General features: G+C 35.3%; 1 protein-coding gene across 2 annotated transcripts; it reads right to left on the minus strand.

The window, feature by feature from the left end:
- Positions 1-468: 468 nt before the first annotated feature.
- Positions 469-16,053, minus strand: LOC114152152 (pleckstrin homology domain-containing family S member 1). Of its 2 annotated transcripts, XM_028029937.1 has the most exons (18): positions 15,962-16,053; positions 15,603-15,645; positions 15,094-15,188; positions 14,891-15,003; positions 14,655-14,789; positions 13,681-13,756; positions 13,535-13,564; positions 12,410-12,460; positions 11,420-11,482; positions 11,180-11,248; positions 11,017-11,091; positions 10,346-10,380; positions 10,215-10,265; positions 9,977-10,099; positions 5,874-5,978; positions 4,478-4,573; positions 2,379-2,514; positions 469-2,295 (listed from the first exon to the last, which is right to left on the minus strand). In XM_028029937.1, exons 2-18 carry the CDS (start codon positions 15,628-15,630, stop codon positions 2,224-2,226), a joined length of 1,353 nt encoding a protein of 450 aa, XP_027885738.1. In that variant the 5' UTR covers positions 15,631-15,645; positions 15,962-16,053; the 3' UTR covers positions 469-2,223. The 2 variants fall into 2 exon arrangements, with proteins under 2 accessions (XP_027885738.1, XP_027885740.1); XM_028029939.1 differs by lacking the exon at positions 12,410-12,460.
- Positions 16,054-23,045: the final 6,992 nt, after the last annotated feature.

Below are 23,045 nucleotides of genomic sequence, written 5' to 3' on the forward strand. Positions count from 1 at the left end.
CTTTGTAGTGGAAAATCCTCTAGTGTGAGTCAAGTGCAATTAAGTGTGGCATTGATTAACGACCAGCGATTCTAATTTGAATACCCAATGCCCCCTAACTACTCTGCAATGCCTCTGGAAGTCTCCAAACATGAATACTTTAACAATTTTTATATGGGAAATAAAAAGACAATTTAATAAACAGAAATGCTTATTAATTAATTTTGTTCATAATCATTTTACACAAAAATTACACATTCATCTTCCCAGGACAAATAAAATTGCCAACACCCGTTGCAAAGAATTTATTCGATAGAAAGCATTTATATATAACAGCATATATATATACACTGCTCAAAAAAATAAAGGGAACACTTAAACAGGTGTTTAACACTTAAAGTGTTCCCTTTATTTTTTTGAGCAGTATATATATTTCACAGTAATTCATATGGGTAACAAATAACAAAATTGGCCAAAAGAAAATTTTTCCAAATCAGTTTCTTTCAATAAAAAACGTACAAAACTATAACAAAAACCGCAGGTCTGTTTTTGGTTAAAGCATGTTTGTTCATTCAGTGGGTAGAAAATCCAGAAACTTTACTCTAGTAAGAGTAGAAATACTTCATAATACAAGTACTCAGGTAAAAGTAAAAAGTACAGCCTGGTAAATATAGTCCTAAAAGTACTTTTTTTTTTTAATTACTCAAGTAAATGTAACTAGTTACTATCCAACTCAATGCTAGACGAAATGCAAAAAGCTAAGTTCCCACAATTCAGTTAGATCTTGGAAAAAGTGCCTAAGTGATTATTTTTTTTGTTTTGTGTGTTTTGAAAAAACCGTGGAAGATAACTGTAAGACATGACATGATTTTATCTTCATATTACCGACCCCTAAGTGTTATAAGACATGTAATACTGTTCTCTTTCTGCCCTTTTCACTTTACGTCACTGCTAATTGCTGAGAGGGTGTATCTATGAAAAACAGAACAATGTCACACTTAAAATCAAAAGTGTGTCAACCTTTCTTTTTGTTATACTTATCAACAAGAAGATACGTATAACATCTTGTTGGTTAGCAAACCGTTCTGTCTGTGCTTCTGGGAACAGGGTATTCACTGGGTGATTCCTTAGAAAGATGTCTCAACGCCGGGGAGAAGAGTAATGCATGCATTATGAAGAGCAACATAATGCATGCAAATCTTATCATATACTGGGATTCCCTTTTAGTTGAAATTAAAAATGAGGAAATCCTATCTGTGGTTTCACTGCACAAGCAATTCTGACTGGCAGCCACAATAAGCAGAAAACAATGGGACTTTCCATATTGACAAGAGATTTTTCCTTCTTATTGTTTATATCTATTGTGACGTCAAACAAAGAAAGCATGGATAACGTAATGTAAGTTCGCCTGTTACTCCGGAGCTTGCTTAAAGAAACTGATATTAACAAGAAGTATATTTCTGTATGACTTTTACTTGTTGAAGACATAAACAGACATAAACTGCAACAGAAAGGAAATAGAACAAAAAACATGCTGATCTGTTTATATACAACATATACAGGGGTGTCAAACTCATTTTCCAAGATCATGAATGTTCTTAAAGGGCCAGTTCTGCCTGAATGTATTGATGAAACCCGTTAAACTATAAATAAATTCTTAAGATTAAATAGTAGTCAACATCTTTTTAGTCCCTCCAGGATGTTGCAATTGTTTTTGTAGTAATTTAGAAATATTTGCGCTTATTTATGATGCCAAATGCGACTTTTTACTACTCGCCGTATTATTATGGATTATAACTCGACATGTCGAGGTAAGGATCATGCAGCTGTTTAGTAGAAGCAAAAAATACTGCCACCTACAGGTGGGAGTAAACCGTCACTTAGATCCAATGTTTTTCACCACTTCTGTGAAAAATCTGCAATAAACTCACAATTACCCTTTAATGCGAGAAAATGCAGGGATTTTTTGATCATTTGTGTGAATTTCAATGATAATTCACAAAAAACTGGAGGGACTCATTGATGCAATTTGACAGTAAATAGATAAAAATTGCTTTGAATTGATTGATAAAATAATATTTAAGCCCACTGTTATATTCACGGTTCTATTATGTGCCATTTTAGAGTCTAGAGGGCCACATAAAAAGCTGTGGCGGGCTGGATTTGGCCCCCGGGCCTTGAGTTTGACATATGAGATCCTTCATTTTAACTCATTGAAGTTGTCCGCAGTGATCAGTCTGTGCCTCAGTCACTGCAGGGAGAGTTTGACCAATGCAGAGGCTGGCATCCACGCTGACGCTGGACGGTCACTTTCACCTGAAGTCAGATTCAGAGGCGTGAATGATGCATGCAAATCCCGATAACATAGTTAGTGTATCTGTTGCGAGCAGTGACTTTACCTCATCCTTCATCGACTTGCTGATAAACATGTAGAAGTCCTCCACGCTGTCGGTTTGGAGGTCATTTATCGCCACCACTCGGTCTCCCTTGTGGAAGAGGCAGACGGACTGCGGCTGTCCAGTCCAGCCAGACACACTGGCACATACATAAACAAACAGATGCTGATTTACAGTTAATTTAATGCTTTCTGATAAATCAAAATGTGCCGAATGTATTGATAAAACCTGTTCAGACTGTTAAAATATCAATGAATTCTTAAAATTAAATATTATTATTGAACATCTTTTCAGTCCCTCCAGGATTTTGTGATTCTTTTTGATTTTTTGCAATAAAAATTAAAGTGTTTGTGGTACTAATTTGGAAATATTTGCAATATTTGCGCTTATTTACGACGGTAAATGCAACTTTTTATTACTCGCTTTATAGATCATGGACTATAATCTGACATCAAGTAAGGCTGGGGCAGCCTTACTTGTACCAGTAATGTACAAGTAATGTACATTACTTGTACATTGCAGTAATGTAAATTTTTAATGTACAGTATTGTACAAAATTGTCAGAGAAAAATCTGCAATAAACTCCCAATTATTAGGGCAAAAAGTGCAGGGATTTGTTGATTTTGTGTGAATTTTCCCAATAATTCTCAGGAAACTGGTGGGACTGATTAATATAATTAGTCAGGAGACAGAAAAACTGAATTAATTTGATTGAAAACATAATATTTAAGCACAATTAGTGTTTAGTCTAGAGTCTGGAGGGCCACATTAAAAGCTATGGCGGGCCGGATTTGGCCCAGGGGCCTTGAGTTTGACACATCATCATGATTTTTGCTTCACATTTAAATCTTAAGACAAAACATTAATACTTTTAAGGCTGATTGGGTTGTAATAAAAAATGCTATGGGGTTTTTAACATAAGCGTCACGTTTACTTTCTTATTTTTTACATTATAAATAGTGCGACATGTTTTCATGAAGGTAAAGCAATCATTGTTAATCCCAGCATGAAAACAAGCTCTCACACAATACGTCTGAATGCAATGAGCAGAAATCTCACCCAGTTCAACGTTAAGCCTGATTGAACTGCAGGAGGTTTTTTTCTGCAGCTAAAAGAACAATTAAGGACACACAGCACTGTGTCTAGCTTTGCCTTGTTTGCTCTGTGTTCTCAAACAATGGCAATATGTGATATTTGTGGCTCAAGGAAAGCCTGCACTGAGTCTACAAAAATCTTTGAGGTTGATGTTTTCATGTAGAAACATTTTTTGCAACGTTAGAATACATTTTCTTTTCATACACTGTAAAACATTTGAAGGTGATTTAACTTGGAAATGAAAGTCCACTTGTTGTCTTGAAAATGCAACTTAAGTCAATAAGAAAATTATTTTGGTTTTAACTCAGAAATGTTGATTTAACAAAAGACAAATTGTCTAAACATTGTTTTTTAAGTTCATTAATCTTGAATTGTGAGTTTTAACGTAACGCTGCAATTTAAACCAAATAATTATTTCACAATGTGCTAGAAAAAAAACTGTCCTCACCTTGTTAAAGAGCTACACAGTTCTCTCACAAGATCAAGTTAAAATAACTGATTATTTTTCTTTAGAATATTTTAAATTCTTGTTTCAAATTGCATGAACAAGATTTATGATCTGATAATGAATTTTATTAAACATGATAATAAATTCTGTTCAAAAATATTTAGCATGAATGGGACATTAAAATAAACATTTGCCTTAATTAACACAGGAGTCAGATGAATGTAATGCACTTCCAGCTGATGATACAAAAACATGCCTCTAAGCATTCTGGGAAATTGTTGTTTTGTTTTTTTAGTGTTAACCTAAAAACTCCAGTTTATTCAACTCTTGGAGGTTTGACAAAATTAATAAAAAGTTAACACAACTTACTGCTGTAAGTTTATCTTTCACAAACTCACATTTAGGTTCAAAACCTAAAACTCGCAAAATTTATCTGACTTAAAGAGTTGAAGACAGTAGACCTAACTAAATGCGGCTCAAATGTTTTACAGTGTACGTACACAGTGTATCTCAACATGAGTAACTTTTCGATCTGTGGTGTTTCAGAGTATTGACAAACCTCGGCTTTCCTTCCACCTCTGTGAGTGTGAGATCTTTCTTCAAACCAAGCAGATTCACCATAAACTCCCTCATGTCTGGCATGAAGCTGTCAAGGCTTGAAAGGAAAAAACAGAAGAAATGAAACTGGATTTTTTCAAATTTGACATTGGAAAACAGAATATTACTAAAAAAACTGTTTTCAGTACACATCATTAGGTCACATCTTTGTCTTGTTCTGCATTTAAAGTCACCTGAAAATATGCTGGTGTCATGTCGTGCCTTGGAAAAGTATTTTTGCAAGTAACGTTTTTACAAATTTTGTCACATTACAACCACAAACGTCAGTGTGTGGCACTCACATCTCAGATGGAAACTGTTTTTTGGGGACAAATTTCAATTACATGAAAATGCTTTTATCTAAACCAGTCTGATGCAGCCCTGGCTGTATTTTCGTCAACTTGCGGGAAGACAAGCCTCAGATCTTTTGCAGCCTGCAACACCTTCAAATTAAGTTAAATCTTAAACAGGACTTTTTAACTGCATGACTTCTAACGGAAAAAGTTTGCATTTGATTTTATATAAGGGGAAAAACTTATGTAAGATTAAGATTATGTTTTTTATGTATAAAAACATAATCACTTGAAAATCACTAGTTTCACTTGAAATAAGAAATATTAATAGAAGCTTTTTTGAAGTCAATAATTCCTTAATATTGATGAAGTTCTTGCTCCATTGGCAAATAAATTCACTTATTTTTTCCATTTCAATAAGTTAAATAATCTGCCAATGGAACTAGAACTTTTTCATAAATATTAATGAATTACTGACATAAAACAAGGTATATTAGTTAATTTTGTCTTATTTCAAGTTTACCAGAAACTTGAAGTTCCTCCTAACTCTCAACTGTAGAGTAAATTGTTTTGGCCTCTTATGTAAAATTCCTACAAAATCCAGTAAAGAAACTATTTATTAGTAAAGAGTTAAATAAAAACATCCTGTGTAGAAGCACAAAAGGACAGAAAGATCTGGTTTTTAGCTGCAGTCTGCATGCTTGTAAGTTTTTTGCATAACTTAATGACAGTTTCTTACTGCTTGATACAACAGTTGTGCAACGTACCATGTTCTAGAAACCATTCCCACCGGCCCAGCAACATGCCAGCCATTTTTGTTGGCAAAGTTTATCTAAATGAATCACCGAAAATGTCATGAAACCCTCTGGTATTTGTTTTCAGCAACAATTGTGAAGCTACACCAGAGGTTCTTGGACTCTGGTGCCAAAATGGGCGTTCCCAAATATTTCTGCTTGCAGAAAGAGCTCCCTTATCCTAATTAAGTTGAACACAACATGACCTAAATCCATTTTGTTAAATTCTAGATTGAAATGAGATTCTACGTAAAGATTTTGTAAATCTCACCTCCGAGTGGAGCCTCGTCTTTCCGAATTCGTCTCCAATACATCAACAGGTGAAACGGCGCTACTGGAGCTGGTGCTGAAATCTGAAGACTGACGTTTGTCTTCTCTGGAAAATACAATGCCACCATTTTCAGTTTCTATACTATATATATAACTATATGAACTATATATCTTGTAATAATTCCTTAATATAGATGAGAAAGTACTAGTTCATTTGGTTGATTATTTCACTTATGTAAGACATTTTTCCCACATTATAAGTTAATTCACCTGCCAATAGAACTAGTACTTTTTCATCAACATTAAGGAATTATTTACTTAAAACAAGTGTGTATATCTTACAACAAAGTTACTTTTAAATTAGTTTTGTGTTCCTTCAAGTGTGCTAAGATATTTGCACTAGAAACTAGACAAAAATTACTTGGTAAAATTTTCTGTTTTTGCAGTTGTTACATGCAGAAAGTCTTCAGGGTGGGATTCAAACCAATGACCTTCTTGTTGCAGGGCTACCAACTGTGCAGCCAAGGTAAAAGACAATACAAGAAAAATTAAAAGGAAAAACGAAGGAATCAGTGATGAATGGTTGGTTTGGTCGCTCAGTGCATGACAAATGGCGAAACAAGGATGAAGAAGATTTTTTAATAGTTCATAGGAACAGCATGGAGGCAAAAAAATAACGTGCAAACTGCTGCCAACAAGGCACTGGTGCATTTTAATGAACAGGCAATGCCAAACACAAGAGAGAGGGCATTAGTATTTTTTATTTATCTATTTTTATAGTCAGGCAAATTAGCAGTTTACCACAGTGGGCTGAAAATCACAAAGATTTATTACACAGTTTGATATCAGAGGAAATTTTGGTGAAGCAAACAGCAGCAGATGATAACAGAGTAAAAGAAGAATAAAGAGCTGCTGGGTGTCTGCGGTACGCTGATTTACACGGCCTTCTAAACATGAAGGTCAAAGGTCAGCTGAAAGCCTGCTGTCCATCTGACTGAAAACTAGTTTGACAAAGTAGTTCTTATAGAAGTGTGTGCAAACAATTTAAGAAAACGTTTGTTTCCAAACTGGAAGACCTGTGCATAAACCTGCAGGACTGGATTCCTCAGGGTTGAGGATTTCTGCAGCCCTTTGAGTCCCAGTGCAGAGCAGAGTTCAACATTTTTAACTAGAAGAACTTTAAAGTTGTCAACAGACTTAACAGACCTGCTTCTTCTGTTAAGAGGCAGGTCTTAACAGAAGAAGACATGCCTCTTCGACCCTATTTAAACAAATGTAGCATTCAGGACCCTTCTTCCATGGCAGACCACTTCCGGCACGCCACACATTGGTCAAAGTGTAAAAATATTCGATAATCCGATCACATTTACATCAAAAACGGCAAAAAAAAACATTTAATCTGCTGAGATTAGATTAGGAACAAAAGTCTTAATGTATTTCTGCAAACAGACAGGCAGACGTGGTGATGACAGCATTTGGGAACGTTTGTTTCTGTGACGGGTTGGGAGATCGGATCAAAACAGACTGATTTATGTCGACAAGTCCAGGAAGTTTTTGGTAAAGAAAAGGTGTGTCACACTTTGCTGATTTTCTAGGTGGCTTAAACTGAGAGCGGGCTTAACTTTAACCTTTACTGTAAATCTATTGAAGAGATGCTCCAACAACTCATCTGTGCTTTGTTGTTGTGGAGAATTGCCTTAAATCAGGGGTGTCAAACTTTGGGCCAAATCAAAATCATAAATCCTCTTATAGGGCCGGTTGTATTGATTTGATAAAACCTGTTCACAAACTGTTAAAATATCAATAAATAATAATAATGGGCATCTTTTCAGTTCCTCTAGGATTTTGTGATTCTTTTTGTGATTTTTTGCATTAAAAATCAAAGTGTTTGTGGTACTAATTTGGAAATATTTGCGCTTATTTATGACGGTAAATGTAACTTTTTATTACTTGCTCTAATAAAGTAATAAAACAGATCATAAACTATAATCTGATATCAGAGGCAGCTGTTTAGTACAAGTAATAAAGTTTTTGACAATTTTTGAGAAAAATCTGCAATAAACTTTCAATTATTATGACAAAAAATGTGATAATAATTTTAACACATTTTTGATTTTGTGGGATTTGTTGATTTTGTGTGTATTGCCACAATAATTTTCAAGAAACTGGAGGGACTGGTTGATATAATTTGGCAGTAACAGATAAAAACTTAATTAATTTGATTGAAAACATAATATTTAAACAGATTTAGTGTTTAGACTAGAATCTAGTGGGCCACATACAAAGCTATGGCCCACGGGTCTTGAGTTTGACACATGTGCTTTAAAGAGAGAAAACAAAATGGAGGTAAACTTGAAAACAACTGACTTTTAATAATTTTGTCTAAAAATAAAAAAAAAACTACCTGGCTCTTTGGATTGTGTTGAATCATTGCAAAGAGGAAGGAAATTATGCACGATTTTCAACTTTTTTCCAAATTAAAACCATAATTTTTTTTTATCAATGGCTCCTCTGAGTCAATGCTTTGCGTTGGAGATGCATTTTTACATCTAGAGACAGAAAATTATGTCTTTTTGCAAAATAGCTCAAATGCAATCTGCCTCTGTGAAGATGAGTCATCAGATTTTGAGTTGGACTTTGCTGCAGCAAAGCATCGCTGCAGTTTGCTTCTGCTTGATTTTTGCGTCGTGCTTCATGACGTGTTCAGGGTGAGGCTTTCCGTCTCTCACAGCGTTTTGCATGTAGGCCAAAAAGCCCAACCTCCTCTGTATACAAAATATGACAAACTATAAATAGGACTTTTCTTGACTGTCTATGAATAGAGTCTTCTTGTCTTCTCAGTATTTGTATCAACAGATTTTTCTATTTTAGATGTGGATCTCTGCACCAAAGCTACTGTAGGTTTTCAGCGGCGCTACACTGATTCCATTTTCACACCTCAAGATAAAGTTTTATGACCTAATCCTGCTTTAAACTTTTCCACGCTGTCCTGACATGTCTAGTTTGATCCTGGGTGTCTAAGATGCTGTTTGTTCACTTAGGTTCTCAAACAATCAAAAAAATATACAGAACAGCTGGATTTATCCAGACATTAAGTTGGGATATTTAATAACTGGGGAACCTTTGCAAAGTGGTGTCTATGGCAGAGGTTTGGGGCTGCAGAAAGAAAAATTCTCAGAATTTTTACTTTTTATTTTCCCTCAGAATTCTAACTTTAATCACAAAATGTTGACTTTGATCTTCTGAGTTCTCAGAATTCTGAGATTAAATTCAGAATTCTGACTTTTTCTAATCAGAATTTAGATTTTTTTTTTTCTAAGGAGATTAAAGTAAGAATGATAAGAAACAAGTTTGAATTCTTAATTTTTTTCTCTAAATTCTGACTTTAATCTCATAATTCTGACTTTTATCGTCTGAATTCTCAGATTTCCGAGATTAAGGTCAGAATTCTGACTCCTTTCCTCAGAATTCAGATTTTTTTTCTCAAAATCCTGACTTCTGATGTCAGAAGATTAAAGTAAGAATTCTAAGTTAAAAGTCACTCTTTTTTTTTAGAATTGTGACTTTTGATCTCGCAACATTAAAGTCAATTTTTTTTTCCAGTAACCTTAATCCTCTTCTGTATTTGCTAATGTAGCACTTTTTAGAGTTGTATATGTTCTTCTTTCTTTAAAATTTCACAAATATGTACTGCTTTGTGTTGGCCTATATCATCTTTACATCTTTATGTAGCACTTCAAAGTACCGTAAGTGGTGAGAATGATCAGTCCAGTGCAGAACTGGTGTTAAAGCATACATGTAATCGAGATTAGGCTTACAATCACAAGAGTTCAAAGATCACCTAGTTAATCTGTAAAAATGATCAGCAGCGCAGTGAGTTACGGTAAAACCGACGAGGTCATGATGTGAAATGATGATTCATAACTTGCTAAACAAGTTCTGCCTTTTCAAGATTCCTCAATGAATGCCAACACTTGTGTGGTGTTAAAGTAGGTGGTGGTGTTGTTATCTGGCAACCATGCAATAATCCCTTTGTTGACTGAGCTGCAGGTTGTTAGCATGTAGCACTTTGACTAGCATGAAAATAACAAACAGTGGACATACCCATTTTCAGCAGATGCCTCATTTAATATCAGAGGTGGAGAATTCTCCGCCTTGTATTTGACGTAGATGTCAGTGATGGACCTCATCAGGGTGCTGTTGCCAATCGCTTCAACTTCACCATCGCTAAAATGTCACACACAATATATCTATGTACTGTATGTATATAAAACAAAACACAAAACAAAGAATAATCATAGCAACAAAAAAAAAAAGAAAAGAAAATCGTCAGAAAACTTACTTTGGCTCAGATGCGTTCAGGATGTTTTTAAATTCTGTCATTGATTCATACCTAGAAGGGACGCAGGTTTAAAATGTTAGCTTCTGAATTTAGTTTATTCTGTAAAAATGGGAGCGTTAACCAGAACTCACAGTGACTCCATGCTGCCTGCCCGCACACTGGCTCTCTTTTCAACGCCACAATGGAAAACAAGGAAATATACAAGCAGAACTTCAGTATAACTCACAGTTTGGTTATACATGTGCTGTTCCAGGTTTACGTAAACTGGGTAGAAATGTCACATTTGGTGGAGTGCTCAGTCATATTTAGGCAGAGTATGAGTGGCAGTACTTCAACATATTTTACTCAAGTAAAAGTAAGAAGCTGCCATCAACATATCATCTTAGGGATGGTGTGTTAAGAAAATGTGCAATTTTAGTTTCACCCCACAAACATTTTGCATACACTGCAAAAACACATCGTCTATTAACCCTTTAATGACTGAGACTGAGCGAAATCTAAACCTTAAAACTCATTTAAAATTTGCATCTGTCCACAGAGACGAGCCAGTTTTCTTCATGGAAATAAAATATGATCAGATGAGACAAAGATGAAGCTATTCCAACTCTAAAGAGTATTCTTTCTAACCAACTGTAACATGGTACTGTATGTGTAGATTTGAGTCTGTATTTTTAATAGTTATTGACAAAAAAAAGTCCCAAAACTTCTAATTGGAACATTAAATAGCCTTTTTGTTGACTTTTTAAATAAAAGACAAACATTTTAAGTTATAAAAAAATTAATAATCAACATAGCAGGCTACCTTTTGGCGTGACTTGGGATAGTCATAGTCTTGATTTACAGGCTCAGAGGTTGGTCTCCTGGAATTATCTTCCTCCTGAGAAACAATCGTAAAGCAGCATGACTTGGTGTTGATAGGCTTCCCAAACTAAATGTAGCATTGTGCACAAGCTGCAGATACGTACCAGTTCCTCAGTGTTCCCGTCTGCAGCATTGGAGGAAGGGTCCGAAAAGGACCTAACCTTCACTGATGACTGGAAAACAAACATAATAGTGTTATGTAATGTGCCTAATATTTATATACTTTTTATGCTGGTGGCAGTGAGTTATGTTGGCACAAGTCAATGTAAAAATGATTGCTTTCCGATCATAAAACACACTAGCATGACCCTGGAAGATGGGTAGAAAAGTAAAGGTATACTCACGGATGGCAACGAGATTTCGTTGGCATCATTCTGATCTTCTTCTTTCTTTGCAAGGAAAGGCACCTGCAAGCCAGCAAGTAATTGTCTATTATATTACTTTGAAATCACTTGTCTGAACTGCATGTCTTTCAAGAGAACCAGGTTTGTCACACTTTTAATAGTTTCAGATTTTAACCAGATTTAAACTCTAAACCTAAAGCATTTTTTTCTACAATCTTGTGATGAGCATGTGGAGGAAAGTGTGTTATCGTCGTTTTCATAGAAATATCAACATGTGCAGGAAGTCTTTGGGTTTTTCTCACATCTGGGAAATTCAGTCCAGTTAATTGTTACATTTTAAACAATTTCAGCTGCTGCAGTTCACTTTAACACTGCACTGTGTCAAACTGACTAAACTTATGATCAACCTGTTCCCCCCACTCCCCTCTGGGGGCGCTGTACCAAGAACCACTGAATGAAACGACGCGAAAACCACAGAAGAAGACATGAGCGCAACTTTCTTCTTCACAAAATGTAAACGAAAATGAAGTGGTGTCAGATTTTAGCAGCTGTAGGATTTATCTTTTTGTCTTTCTCAAAAGACTACAAGCGATTTCTGCTGCTAACGTTAAAATCGCGGCTTTGTTTTGGTTGTATTTACCCAGAATGCTTTGCTTTTTAGTCCGAGTTCACTTCAACCAAACCGAGACTTGGGTTTTTAGACGGACCGGAGTTCGCTTTTTTGGCTCCCATCAGTATTTGATGACGCATTTTCACCTCCCCAAACGAACCGGACTTTCTATACAAACGAACCTGAATTTGATTAAAGCGGACTAAACAGACTAAATAGTTTAGTCTTTGTTGGAAGATATAAACATCTACTTGAACCGAGCTCCTGGTTAAAAACACTTTTAGTGAAATTATTTACCAAAAAGTTACATAAGATGAATTTTACAGTCCTGATGAATTAACAGGACACAGTTAAAATGTTTTTATTACATCTCGACTAACCTTTAGCTCTGGGGCAGAAAACTTTCTCCGGTGAAGAGGGTTTGAAATTATCTGATAGAACAGGAAAAGCAAAGTATTTTTATTTACAATCTGATGAGGAAATGACACTACTTCATGGAACAACAATTTGGGGAGTTTCCTTTTTTTATTTACACGGGACAAAAAACCCAGAATTGTGAGTTTGAGAACTGAAAAGGAAATAAAACGAAACCGCAGTTTCTGGCCAAGGAAGTGTTATTTAAGGAGAACAAAAGTCTTTTGTCAAGTACCTGAATTATATGGCTTCACTACAGTATTCATATCCCGAAACCCTTTTCACATTTTGTTACAACTACAAATGATAATGTGTTTCCCTGAGATTTAATTTGCTGTAATCTGAATATAAATCAGCTGTTCTGCGAACAGGACAAGCAGCATCATGAAGTCTAAGGGACACAGCAAACAGGTGAAAAAGTTATTAAAAGCAGGATTGGTTATGTAACTTTCACCATCTTGGGAAAAACTCTGGCACAAATGTACCAGAAACGGCTGCTGTTGTGCAATAATTAAACTTTTTTTTTTTTTACATTGTGCTTCTGATTTTATATTTACTTTTATATTCTACTTGCCTATTTTTAAACTGTGCTGACTTTCTTGACGTGTTTATGTGAGCTTGTGCAACATAATTTTATTCTGCATTGTGTCTTAAAGTACATTTTGAATCTAGATTTGACTTGGTGTTGGTCTATCAAATCCCAATAAAATTAATGAATATTTCAGTTTTTAAAACAGAAATACTTTTAAATATTTAAAGCATATTCAAAAATATATTTTTTAAATACACATTTAAAAAATATATATTTATTAGATATTTTATTATAACATATTATATTGTACTATAATAATTATTTTATTACTATTATAATAAAATAATTATTTTATTGGAATTATTACAACAAAATAATTATTTGAATTGTTTTTCATATTGAAAAATTATTTGCAAGGTTTAAAATACAAGTGGTCCTGCAAGAAAAATGACAACATAGGTTATTAACCCTGTCCCTCATATTAATCATCATAAAATATATTTTAGAAAATATTAAAGCTGCTCTTGAACGTAACATAAAATAAACTCCACATGCTTACATCAATGACTGGCTGCCCGTTGCTGATTTCCTAGACAAGAAAGATGAATAAATAAACAACATGGTATATGGAGGTGGAAATAAAACTATTCTCAATGCAGCAGAAAACATGAGAAACATGGAAGAAGTCGTAAAAGCTTAATGCACCTGTGATTTGAGAAATTTATGAGGGCGATTTTTCAGGGCTTCAAACAGGTCAGTGAACCAGCCCTCCGCCTCCGAGCTAAAAGGGACAAAAGGCAATTCTGAGACTCAACAAATCACATCTGTGACATTTTAATTTCAAATCTAATTCCAAAAATCAAATCCAAGGAGGGAACGCTAACACTTAGCAGGGATATATTTTGTGGAAAAGCCATTATCAGATGATTGCCTTAGTGTAAAGGGGAAAGGAGCACCATCATTTGTTTTGGGCTGGTTTGACTCTAAAAATAGTAATTGGTGAATAATGTGTAAGGAAGTGATTCATGGAAATGCACTAAAATTCACACACAAAACGATTCAACATGTTGTAAATTATTTTCTGACTCATACTGTCATGACATAGTGACAGTTTTAACAAATATTTAAAAAACAAAAAGATTTTTTCTTTTTTTACATAAAAGTTATATACTAAAGCTTTAAGTTTGTTGCATGATCACAATTTTATGTTTTAATTTACCATAACAAATGTATATTTGGGGCATAGAATACACGTAAAAAAAAATCATTTTAGTAAAATAAACATTTTATTAAGAAATGTTACTAAAAATGAAATGTTTTCCTAAATTTTCATTTAGTAAATAAAATGATTTTTCCCCCTAAATGTTCATTTAGTTAAAAAAATTTTTTTTAACTAAATACTAATTTAGTAAAAAATTATATATATATATAAATTTTTTACTAAATATTTATTTAGTAAAAAATAATAAACATTTTTACTAGATGTTCAATTAGTTTAAAAAAAATACATTTTTGCTAGGTGTTTATTTAGTAAACAATTAACATTTTTACTAAATATTAATTTAGTTTAAAAAAAAAAACATTTGGTAAAAATCTTAATTTTTATTAATGCAGCAACATGGATTAAAATCAAAAAGGGTAAAAATCCAAAAATCCAAACAAAAACAGAACTTTCTAACCTGGTCTCCCCAATAAGGAAGTAGTCCCGGTTCCCTGCCTTGAGGAACACCACACATGATGGGGAGCATTTAAAACTCTTCTGCACCCACTGCCATCTCTGGTGATGTTGAGGGTTTTCATATAACAGTGAGATTCTATCAGAGAGACACAGTGTTATTTTAACCTCCCTTAAGCATTTTAAAAGCAGCAAATTAGCCTCAGATGGATGCAACATGCTGAAAATGTGAGAACGTACTGTGTCATATCTATGCCTCCCAGCGGGCTGACCTGGTCCTCTGCACTTTTGTAGTACCTGAGCTGATAGTCGTTCTCTGGGGTTTTGTAAAGCACAAAGAAACGTCTCTTCCACTGGAGGAGAAATAACAAATAAGACATTTCATTAAAGAAAACAATTCAAAACTGCAGAGTTGCAATAAAAGTGAGGGAAAAGTTCCTCACCTCTGATTTCAAACGCCATTGAGGAGGAGACTTAAGCAAGTATCCAGACCTGATTTCTTGTGCATTTGTGATTGATTTGTAAAACACTGCACCTCCTGCATTATGAAATAACTATTTAGTGATTAAATTCTGTGTTCAATTTAGTAAAAAAACAAAAACCTTGTCAGTAAATATTAGATTAAAATAATTATTAGTTATTTAAAAATAAAATAAAATACATTGTTAATTTAAAACTAACAAAAAAAACTAAAAATGCTAAAAAGAAAAATGACAACAACAAAAAAAATTGGTCTAAATACAAATGACAACATTCAGACTTAAGTCTTGGTGACTAGTAAACTTTAAAATATTCAAATCAATGCATTAATTTAAAGTTAACAGAAAAAACCTGCAAGATTTGCTAAAAAGTTACAGAAGTATTTGGTCTTAATACAAACATTCAGACTTAAGTTTTGGTGACTAGCACACTTTAAAATATTTACATTACAAATCCAGAAACAGTATATTACCTGATGCGCTCCTGTCTCTTTTATGCATTTTGATAAATTCCACCTAGACAAAAGTAACATGAGACCATCTTCTCAGAACCACTTCAAAATTGCATTGTTATAGTTGATGTTTAAAGTGTAAATTCATAGTAACTTCGCTCATGGAAACCTGCGGGAAAGCAAAAAAAAATAAAAAATGGAGAACAAAATCCCAAAGTAAGCAGCCAGGTGAGCATTCACAATGAAATAGAACTTAATTTTTGCACAGAATAATGTTATATTAAAAACGCTGAAAAGATGAAAGTGCATTCAGATTAGAAACAGACGGTGTAATAAAATAAAATAAAGCACATGTAAGAAACAAGGCGCCGTGTCCTTACCTGTACAGGGATCCGAGTCGCTCCACTGTCTTAACCAGAAGAACGATCTGACAACAAGGCTGCGTCCTTTTCTGTGCCTGACAACCAGTGACACAATCAGCCTCAGAACTGGTGTCACTGGTTTTCAGCCGCCGACTTGTTTCAGACTCTACCTGTGTTGTTTTCAGACTCCAAAAATGCCCCGAAGGTTTCATTAAGGCTCAGCTTTCCTGTAGAAAAATACCTCTTAATTTGACAGGCTGATTGTTTCCAGTTTCAGCTGAACTCTGTTTCTCACACAGGCATGGATTCCCTCCAGCTGTGATTTCTATTATAAATGGATAATATGGTATATTTTCAATGCATAACAGATCCAGCCTGCAAACATTGTCATATACTGTACCTTCAGGGTTTATGTGAAATGAAACCACAAACTTTAACATATTTATTGGGAGTTTTAAGACCAAAACAAATGTGCTTATTTGTGAAGTTAGAGGAGGTTGGAGGTAGTAACTAGTGAGATTTTCTCAATTACATTTTACTTTTAATTGAGTAATTTTATTATGAAGTATTTCTACTCTTACTTGAGTAAAATGTCTGGATTTTCTGCCCACTGAATGAAAATCAAACATGTTTTAACCAAATGTTCACCAGACACAGACACACGCCTGCAGTTTTTGTTAAAGTTTCATAAGTTTTTTTTAGTGAAAGAAACTCATTTGGAAACAATTATTTCACCTCATTTTGTTATTTTTTTACTACTTGAATTATTGTCATTTTCATCCTTAAAATACCTAAATTTCCATTTAACTTTATATTTTGGTGTGTCTGATTATGTCATTTTTAAATATTAAATAATTTGATCAGTTATTCAGTACGTGAGTAGACATTTTTCATTTTCATTTTGCGATAATTTCACATAATTCAGTGATACACTGCAAAAACACAAAATCTTACCAAGTATTTTTGGTTTAAGTGCAAATATCTTATTGCACTTAAAATGAGACAAACTAACTTAAATGTAACTTTTTTAGCAAGCTATAGAGGCTTGTTTTTAAGAAAAAATAATTCCTTAATATTGATTAAAAACTTCTAGTTTTATTGCCAGATAAATTAATTTATAATATGGGGAAAATATCTTGTTATAAGTTTAAAAATCTGCCAATCGAAATAGTACTTTTTTCATCAATATTAAGAAATTATTGACTTAAAGCAAGCTCCTATGTCTTGGTAAAAGTTACCTGTATGTTAGTTTTGGCTTATTGCAAATACTTGGTAAGACTTTGAGTTTTTTGCAGTGCTTGCAAAATGTTTGTGGTGTGAAACAAAAAATGGGACATCTTCTTAACACTCCATCTTTAAGATGATACATGCTGATGGCAGCATTATGCTGAGGTTGCTTTCATTAGGAGAGGAAAAGGAAATGTTTTCAGATTTGCTAAACTGACCTAATTAAAAGGAAAACCTGTAAAAAGAAATACCTGTTAGGAGCCAAGGGCAAAGGAATAGTTTCATTCTTACAGCTGTGGTTGCAACAAAAGGTGGTGGTTAATTTAAATAATTTTTTTTCAAAACCCATGCATTGTTGTCCTTTCATTTCACCGCTTTGCACCACTTTTCTAGTCGTCTTCCACATAAAATCCCTTTAAAACACATTGACGTTTTTGCTAGTAATGGAGTTAACGACAAACAAAACTGAACGTTGAGGAAATTTCTGCAAAGTGGCAGTTCCCTAATTAAGACGTTATCATGCAAAAAGAGGGCATGTTAGCAAAATGTCAGTGAAGTTGCAGTCGGTGTTAGACCCCTGCCGCTCCCTCCATGCATCTGATTACAAATATGCAGCACATCAGGAGAAACAGGGAGATGGAGGTCAGTCGGGGTCGTGTGCTGCAACATCAATATTAATTTAAACTGACGTCACTCAGGGAGACAACTTAATCCGGAGCTTAATTTTGGTGCATTTGACATCTGTCTGCTTGTGCACAGGCCAGTTTTTGCATGTAAAAGTTTGTGGGTCATGGCAGGAAATAATAATAAATAAAAAAAACCAGCATCAGTGAGACTCAACAGCTGCTCACATGTGCGCTTGCTATAACCATTCAGAACAAAGTTTTCTTTATAGCTTGTACGTGACCCACAAAGCAGCATTCATGTCTCAAAAATACTTCAATCGCCCCTTTTCACATGTTCATGTAGGTCACAGTCAAACATACACTGATATTAATAGAGCTCTGATGGGCTTGATCTTTAGTAGGACATGGCTTCTCTTTTTATGCAAATCTGTCAGTTTTCATGAATATTTGTCCTTATACGTCTAAAATCTTGTTCCTGCTTGTCTTCAAAGTTTAGATTTGAGGCCTGAGCTCATTAAATAACCAAGACGAGTGTCCACATGTCTCCCGTACAGATAATTAATATCAGATTTGATTATTAATGAGTAGGTGCATCAATTTTGCTGAAGGATCAGTTGTTTTTTAAATGTCGACTGATTCCTGTTAAAACACAATGAAACCATGATCAATCAATCAATCAATCAAATTTTATTTGTATAGGACATTTCAGAAGCAAGGCGTTTCAAAGTGCTTTACATCATAACAAACATAAAAACACAAAGTCATGCAACATAGAATCAACAATCAAAACATTACATTTAGTCAAGTGCCATCGTTAAATTCGTAATTGATTACATTTCAAATAAATTCTAAACAGGTGGGATTTTTTAATCGAGATGAAAAGGAACTCAGTGTTTCAGCTGTTTTGCAGTTTTCAGGAAGTTTGTTCCAGATTTCTGGTGCATGGAAGCTGAATGCTACTTCTCCTCATTTGGTTCTGGTTCTGGGGATGCAGAGCAGAACCAAAACCAGAACCTGAGGGGTCTGGAAGGTTGCTATGACAACAGCAGATCTTTAATGCATCGTGGTGCTAAGCCGTTAAGTGATTTATAAACTAGCAGTATTTTAAAGTCTATTATTTGAGCTACAGGGAGCCAGTGGAGGGACTTTAAAACTGGGGTGATGTGCTCTATCGTCCTGGTTTTAGTCAGAACACCTGCAGCAGCATTCTAGACTCTGAAGGGGCCGACCAGCTCTCTCTCTCTCCCCATGATTTCGGCCCACAGCATGACTCCACCACCTCTTGCTGATGTCACAGCCGTGTTGGGATGTGGTGGCCATCCACCACCAATCCAGTTCTGCGTCCATCTGGACCATCCAGGGTTGCACATCAGTCATCAGTGAACAAGTCTGTTTGAAAATTAATCTTCATGTACGGCTGGGCCCACTGCGACCGTTTCTACTTGTGAGCTCTGGTTAGGGGCCCAATAGTAGGTTGATGCACCGCAAGCCTCTGGAGGATCCTCCACCTTGAGGCTCCAGCAGCTTCAAATAACTGTTTGCTGCTTTGTAAAGGCATTTTAACAGCTGCTCTCTTAATCCGATGAATTTGTCAAACAGAAACCTTCCTCATTTTGCCTTTATCTGTACAAACCATCTTTGTTCTGAATCAGCCACAAATCTCTTCACAGTACGACAACGCTTCAGTTTTTGTTAAATATCTAATGTTTTCATATCTTGTCATATGGCACTACACTATCTGATGATTTTTGTCAGCAGAGATCTTTCTCTTCCCCATATTTCTTGAAACCTGTGGCCTGCTTAATAATGTGGAACATCCTTCTTAAGTACATTTCCTTTAATTGAGCTCACCAGACAAACTAAGCAACTCAGCTCTCTGAAATTAATTATAGTGATTCAAAGAGCCCTGACACACAATACCATCTATAAATTTAATAGCACAACAAAAAAATTAATCTTTATGACACTTAAATCCAATTTGCATAATAATTTGGAACACGGTGTATTTATATTATACAACACGCTGGTTCATCTCTTGTTTTAAAACATACTGAGTTATAAAGTGGATTCTGCAGCAGTGTTTTATGCAAATCTTTCAGCCTTTGCTTCCTCTGTCTGCATGTTTCTGCCTCTTGACTGCTTAGCTTGTAAAGTGAAAAGCACCTGCAAACACAAAGAGACGCCCTCACCTGCAGACTGGAGAGACTTGCAGCCAATCAGGCAGGGAAAGCAGTAAACCTGTGCTGCTGTTTGACTGATGGCTTTCAGCTGTCAGTAAGAAAACAATACGGCACGAAACGCTGATGTCTGACTTTTTCTGCTGTTTGCCTGCAAGGCTCATAGCTAACGCATGTAAAACAATAGAAGGAGAGAACACACAGTGCAAAGTTTGACTTTGATCAGGCATTCGGTGCAGGTTATTGATGAGAGAGAGAAAGATTTTCTCAGCAGTCATTAGTCTTTGTCAGTTTAATTGTCTGAACACTGCGTTCTGAGGCAAACCCAACCACGGGAGGTCGTGCCTCCTCTTCAGCCATCAGGTTTTATTTTGGAACATGCATCCTTGCTCTGCTGCAGTACATTCACTCGAAGGTTAAGTGAGTTATGAATTTCGAAATGCACTTTTGTTTATTTCAAACTTTAAAAAAAAAAGAAAGAAAATTGCCCTTGCAATCATTCCAGATCGTCATACCCCATCAACTTTAATCAAATAAACTGTATGAAAGTAGCTTGTTGCAGTTTGGGGATTTTGTTTGCTGCTCCATTAATGTGTCCTGCTTTTGAAGGGGCTGTTAAACAACTTGTTCCGGAAATTAAACAACGAATAAATTAATCACCAGGGCGTACAGCCGGGAAGCAATCTGCAGTGCTATTAATCTTCATTACCAAAGCACACTCCAGCTACTCACGTGAGACTGTTTGCAGTTTGCCGTGGTTTTATATTTAGTTTAAGCCTTGAACGTTTCATATTTTACAGGTTACAACCACAAATGAATGTACCGTATTTTTAGGACTATAAGCCGCAACTTTTTTCCCGTGTTTTGAACCATGCGGCTTATAGCCCGGTGCGGCCTAGTCAAAGTGCTGATCTAAACCCCATTTGAAATATAAGACAAGAATTGAAAGGTGATGTTCACCGATAGATCAAGTCTGATTCATTTTCAGTTATTTTGTAGAGAAAAAGCAAAAAGCTTGAGACTCTTGATGTAGAGTCGTTCCATCTGTAACACTTTTGACTTCTGAGCCAACAAGATTTTAAAAAACATGTTTTGTTTTTCTTCCACTTCACAATTATGAGCTTGATTTTGTTTTATCAAGTCAAGTTTGTTTGTACAGAACATTTCAGCAACATGACATCATGAAAACATCATCCAGTCATCAGTTATGAAACAATAATTTTGTCAAATGCCATAATCAAAATCACCCAGTGAAAATACATCAATTATATTGATGAATGTTCCAGTTATTACGAATCAAAGGTTCCCTAAAAGGCTTGATTTAAAGACACTCAGTGTTTCAGCTGTTTTACAGGATTCTGGAAGTTTGTGGTGCAAAGAAACTGAATGCTGCTTCTCAATTATTGGTTCTGGTTCTGGATCAGCTGCAGCTGGAGGGTTGATTGTTTTAGGCAGACCTGAAATGACACTACTGCAGTGATCAATGCAACTTAGAACAGATACATGTGTGGATGTGCCAAAACGTTCTTCAGCTGAACAGAAACAAACTGAAGTTATTATTTTTGGACCTAAAGAGGAGCACAGAGCTTCTGTTATTAAAGCTGGAAACTAGAGATCAGGCTGAACTCTTACCTGAACCTTCAAAGCCACATAAAGACGGTTACAAAGTCGACCTTCTATCACCTAAAGAACATTACTGATGTCTCAACGAGATCTGGAGAAACATTCATTCGTTTATGTTTAGTTGCACCGATTACTGTAACAGAGTCCTTTCAACTCTGCCTCAGAAAAAATCAAGCCTTCAGATGCAGCTGATCCAGAACGCTGCTGCTGGTGTTCTGACTAGAACCAGGACGTTAGAGCACATCACCCCAGTTCTAAAGTCACAACACTGGCTCCCTGTAGCTCAGAGAATAGAGTTTAAAATACTGTTATTAGTTTATAAATCACTGAACCCCTTAGCACCACAACACATTATAGATCTGCTGTTGTCATAGCAACCTTCCAGACCTCTCAGGTCTTCTGGTACTGGTTCTGCTCTCCATCTTCAGAACCAGAACCAAATGTGCAGAAGCAGCATTCAGCTTCTATGCACCACAAATCTGGAACAAACTTCCTGAAAACTGCAAAACAGCTGAAACACTGACTTCCTTTAAATCTAGACTAAAAACCTAACCAGTTAGAGTTGCTTTTGAAACATAATAAATGAAACATTAATCAACAGTCTAATGTGTAACGGCGGCACTTGACAAAATGTAATGCTCCAGCTTTTGATTTTTGTGTTTTTATGATGTAAAGCACTTTAAACTGCCTTCTTGCTGAAATGTGCTATATAAATGAACTCGATTGATTGACTGAACTAAAGATAAACGCATGGATGAGTTTCTCTAGAACTTGCTGAGACATTAGTCCTCTAATCCTGGAAATGTTCTGCAGGTGACAGAAGGCCGTCTTTGTAACCGTCTTTATGTGGCTCTGAAGACTCGGGTCAGAGCCATCACTACTCCCAGGTTTCAGGCCTGACAAATGAACCAAAATATGCTTCCAGTGTTGTGAATACTTTTGCAGTAAAGCTGAACATTCAAATAAGTGTAAAAGCTCTTAAAAATACTTTACACATATTGTCATCTAAAGCCACAGATGAAGTAAGAAGGCGCTTTGCACGTGTTTGAGGATTTACCAGAAAGTGACTCAAAAGACTCCAGAGATACCAAAGATTTTTTATTTTATTTTCATCATGCAGGGAAAACACAAAGAAAAGTACCTAGGATTTGGATTGCCTTACCGCTCAGAGCTACTGTTTACTTCCTGGAAAGAAATGTAAAATTTCCTCATTTTCAAGGATGATTCATTCTGAGTTTAAGAATAACCTCCTACTGAGTCAATTGCCTGTTTTCTTTTAATCAGATCCCACATCCCTGCCACTGAAAAGTCATTTCATCGAAACAGAAAGGTAATCTGACTGTGAAAACAAAGAACGTACAGGAAGAGGCGTGTTTGTCATAGTCGTAAAAAAACAACAGACTTTAGGTGTTGTCCCTAATGAAACCTGACTGAATCTAACAGACAAAG

Source organism: Xiphophorus couchianus, chromosome 10, assembly GCF_001444195.1.
Source record: "Xiphophorus couchianus chromosome 10, X_couchianus-1.0, whole genome shotgun sequence".
NCBI classification, from domain to species: Eukaryota; Metazoa; Chordata; class Actinopteri; order Cyprinodontiformes; family Poeciliidae; genus Xiphophorus; species Xiphophorus couchianus.